The 5,000-nt window shown below is 36.9% G+C and overlaps 1 protein-coding gene across 4 annotated transcripts in view; it reads right to left on the reverse strand.

Annotated features, from left to right (window-relative positions):
- col12a1b (collagen, type XII, alpha 1b) overlaps nucleotides 1-5,000 on the reverse strand; it is a 184,809-nt gene that overhangs the window by 173,723 nt on the left and 6,086 nt on the right. For all 4 annotated transcript variants that reach the window (XM_080048160.1, XM_080048159.1, XM_080048158.1 and 1 more), the window contains exon 3: nucleotides 76-192. In XM_080048160.1, coding sequence (XP_079904286.1) covers nucleotides 76-192 — 117 coding nt within the window. The remainder of the gene's footprint in view (nucleotides 1-75; nucleotides 193-5,000) is intronic.

Raw genomic sequence — 5,000 nt, forward strand, 5'->3', positions numbered from 1 at the left:
AGTTTTATGACACCTGTAATGTTAAAGAGTTTTGGGCAGGACACATAACTCGCTCTGTGTTTTACTATCACCCACCTGTGTCTGAGGTAACTTGTATCCTGTAGCCCTGTATCCGTGTCTGCGGCCGGCTCCAGGACATTTGCACTGTATTTTCATTTAATATCTTAAACTTCAAATTTGACGGTGGGTCGACTGTTGAAAAAAATAAACAAGCAAATATGGTTAATAGAATAATATGGCAGCTTTGATAAGGTGGACGATGTATTGAATTGTATTGAAGTTTTTTTTTTTTTTTTTTTTCTCCAACAGTTAACACTTCCAGGGTTGAAGTTGACAAGTTTCACTGTTGGAAGCAAAACAAGACAAAAAAAAAGACGAACAATAAAATAAAATAAAATAAATAAGAGTTAGAGTGGTGGACGCCATTTTGGAAGGTAAAATGACGTCCGTTTGAGCTTGAGCGTGACCGGTAGTAGCCACAGTCAACAACTCAAGCAAATTCAGACACATTGAGACAATACACACACACACAACGAAACCACATTGTCTCCCCACAGTTTAGGACACAGAATATAACACAGAAGGGATCACAAACAGAAAAGGGATGAGAAACAACGTTGGTGGAATTTGGATGTGATCAGGTCTATGGAAGCAGAGGAGGGACAATTTGAACTTCAGAAGCAAGTGATCTAAAAAATAATCTTTCGCCAAATATCACTCAACTATTTAACTTAACTTATCTACTTTTTACTTTCTATTCTATTTTATACATACTGTTTTATATTGTACATAAAAATCATTTGCACAACTTAGTATTTAGAATTGATCTAATATCAGCTTTTAGTTATTATGCACCAAAAATCTGGAACAAACTCCCAGAGAACTTGAGGTCTGCTACAACCCTCAGTTCTTTTAAATCGAGTCTGAAGACTTTTTTGTTTCCATTTTAACCTGCAATTTTTATTTTATTTGCTTCTTTTATTAGCTTTTAAATGTTTTATAATGTGTTTTATGTATTATAATCTTGCCCCTGTAAAGCACTTTGAGTGGCCTTGTGTCTGAATTGTGCTATAGAAATAAACTTGCCTTGCCTTGCCTTGCCTAATGTAAATATTGTTTAGCTTATGTTTATCTTGTTATCCTCTATATATTTTCTAGCGTTCCTATTGCACCGTGGGTCAGAGATCAACGCCATTTTGTTTATGATGTTTGTCTTGTATATATCAGAACTGACGATAGAAAACTTTGACTTTGACTTTAACTGTGAAAAACCATTTGTTTATTATTTATTACCTTCAATGAATATATTAAACTGTCGTAGAACTGATCTATAAAAATATCTGGGAAGGAATATCCCAATGCAAGGATCTAAAAATTTGAAGTCAAAAAGTTGAGTTGCTCAAATTGGATTGGTGAAATTTGAACCCCAGATATAATTGTCCAAATCATTTGACGTCCAAGAAAGTAACTTCAATGTCTGACTCAACTTAACTTAACTTAATCAGTTAGCTGTGTATAGATTTTAAATAAAAAATAAAATGTTATGTTTTTTTTTTTATTAAAAAAATTAGTAATGTTAAAATTTGACCAAGAAATATTCCTTAGTGGTTAGATTTCCCATTAAAGGAATGTTGTCAATTACAAAATTTGAATCGTTATGGCCTTTCTTTGCTTCCATACATGTCACTTTAACCAACACGTCACAAATCAACACGTTTTTTTTTTTGTTAGCTTGTGTCCAAATATATCCAAAAAATTTCACTTTTCTCAAAAAGTCTGAAAGTTTCTCTCCCATCTACAAACTACCAAACATGGACCGGCTGACATCTTGCAGTTTGTCCATGACCTCAATCCAACTCATGACGCTGAATTGACCAAAAAACAACGAAAACAACAACACAAATCTGTTCAAAAAACCCGTCAGTTATTGATTATACAATGGGATAAAGATTGATCAGTTTCATTGACTCCATTGCAAACCTCATAAAAGCATACACGACGTCCGCAAAAGACCCGTGTACGTCTTTTCTCAACTCAACTCAAGTTCTTCAAACATCTCGACCAGAAGGTTCGTAAAATACCCCAGACCCAAATATTTAATGTACTTTTTCAACAAGAAGACATTTTGGATCTGGACAATAATTTAAAGGTGCACTATGTAACTTTTGTGTTTGTCAGAGAAGTGAAACATGTTCTGATATGATATTATCATAACTGAATAAACAAACTTTCCTCACAGGGAAAATGTAGATCCCTGGAACACTGTTTGAAGTTAGAAAGCTTCCTGAAAAAGTTAATGTTTCACTGTTGTTGTTGTTTACAGCAGCAGGACCCACAGTTTGGTTTAACAAACATATTCTAGTCTTACGTTTGGTTCCAGATTCCTCAAAAATACATCATTCAATACTGAGAATTACATGTAGAGAAAATATGATTTATAAACTAACTGCAGGCCATCTGCAAATGTAAACAAACCCCCTCTTCTTCCCCTGAAACTGCACAGTGCACCTTTAAGAACCAACTGGATTTTTTAGACGTTTTAGAAACCAACGAACAGATGAGCTCTTGACCACTGACACGGAGGGATTTCATGCATGTGTACATGAAAAGTTGCTTTCAACAACTTGGAGGCGAAAACGGACAAAAAAAAAGTTGTCCATGTACACATGAGGGGGTGGGGGGGGGGGGGGTAGGGGGGGACGGACGGACTACAGATTATTAATTTGGAAATATTTCAAAATGATTTTCTTCAGGTTGGGGTGGAGAACGAGATGATGGACTAACACGAATTAAATGTGTAAAAAAAAACGTAAAAAAAAAACAAGCTAGCTCGCTATTATGCACCAATTCTCATTAATCTTTATAAGAATTTAGATTTAAATTAAAAGAAAATAGACTTAAAAATCTATGAATAGACGAGTTAAATGAGACAAAAGATGAGATGTGCTAATAACTAAAAGTCTGGTTGTTAATTATTATTCCGTACGGCGATGCAAGGTTGCCTTTTGGCCGAAGTTTTTGTTATTTAGAATTTTGACCAATATTTAAATATTAGCGGGAAACGTCCCCATCAATGCATATCATAATTACGGCCTTACTAAATGTATCACTTTGCCTCGAAGAACTGAACTATAGAAAGTATCGAGTTAAACGGACTTTTCTGTCACCAAATAAGACGATACTTTACCTCGACTAAACTGAAATATGATCTAACTTGCTGGTAAAATGTTAAATAGTGTCCCATGGGCAAAGAGACACTGAACCCTAAATGTCTCCTGATAGTTAGCTTGCACCCTGCGTGGTAGCTGCTGCTGCTGCTATCGGTGTATGAATGTGTGTGCTCCAGTTGTACGTTGCTTTGGATAAAAGCGTCTGCTAAATGACATGTAATGTAATATTAACGTACGGTAGTCTTAGCCTACAAGCTCTCGTTATGAAACTTTTTAACTTGCAAAATCTTCTCCTTAAGTCCTTCAGAAATACACGCCGAATTTGCGACAAGACCGGACAGTGAAACGACTCAGACTAAGACTATAAGAACGAAAACATACGCCGAAAATAATTCATACATACAACATAAACATGATCTAGCTAGAGTTTAAAACTTAAAAAATGTACAATCCGTATCTAGCGCTTTGAATGCGAGAAAAGCGCTATATAAATCGAAATTATTATATTATTATTATCTAGACCACCAACCAGTGTATCTGTTAGTGTGGGAGTGAAGAATATCACTGTGAAATATTGTCGTGAAGCCAAGATTTCGAGGTCAAGGCTTGACTGGAGTGTGGGGGGATAGGGGGGATGGGGGGGGGGGGGGGGGAGCGACAGGACGTTAAATATGGACAAACCTTGTGAGTCAATTCAATGGCCGCGGGGCGGGGGGGCTGCTGCTTCTGTTTCCAAAATGAACCACAGAAAGAAAAAGAAAAAGAAAAACTACCCAAAAAAAGGCTCCAGGGACACACACACACACACTTCTAGACATGCACACACACACACACACACACACACTTCTACACACACTTCTAGACACACACACACACTCCTACACACAAACACACACACTTCTAGACACACACACACACACACACAAACTTCTAGACATGCACACACACACTTCAACACAGTTCTACACACAGACTTCTACATACACTTCAAGACACACACACACACACACATACACACACACACACACACACACACACACACACTTGTGGGCCCCCCTACAACGTTAAAGGGGGTCAAAGTGGGTCAGCATGAAAGACTTTCTGATTTTATTCGTTTTTTTACTGCTCCGTTTCCCTCATTTTCTTCACTCTTTTTTTCCTTTAAACTTATTCTGAGAGAAACTCCAGACAGGCTTTCTCCTCTGCTAACCTCCAAACAAACCTTCTGGAAAATAATGTGATTCTCATATTCTGCCTTTTCCGTTTCCATCGGGAGAAAAGAAAAGGACTTAGGGAGGAAACTTGGCCGTGTGCTGTCTGGATTATTTTTTTTTAAACTTGGGAGAGAAATGTTAAGCCTGGAGAGTGATAGATGGTGGTGTAAGAGTGTGAGCTAGGGAGCCTCCTAGTGTAAAAAACGTTAAACTACATAGTGTGTGTGTGTGTGTGTGTGTGTGTGTGTGTGTGTGTGTGTGTGTGTGTGTGTGTGTGTGTGTGTGTGTGTGTGTGTGTGTGTGTGAGAGAGAATGGATGGATGGAAAGATGCCACACATGTATTTATTTCAGCTCTGTCTGAAACACAGGCTAAAAACATATGCGTTTTTTTAACATGGATTTATGTATTATAAGACCAACTAGATATAAATAGTGGCACACAAGAGACACTACACTAATCGAAAAGGCTATATAATCATCATCAAGCCTTTTACTCAATATAACATACACAACAATGGCCAAGTTTCTTCCTATTCTAAATCCTATACAAGTAATTTTAAGATAGATTACTAGTGTCTTTGAAGACTATGAAGACATACATAGTGGCATAAAAAA

The sequence above is a fragment of the Ammodytes marinus genome, assembly GCF_949987685.1.
Source record: "Ammodytes marinus genome assembly, chromosome: 19".
NCBI classification, from domain to species: Eukaryota; Metazoa; Chordata; class Actinopteri; order Uranoscopiformes; family Ammodytidae; genus Ammodytes; species Ammodytes marinus.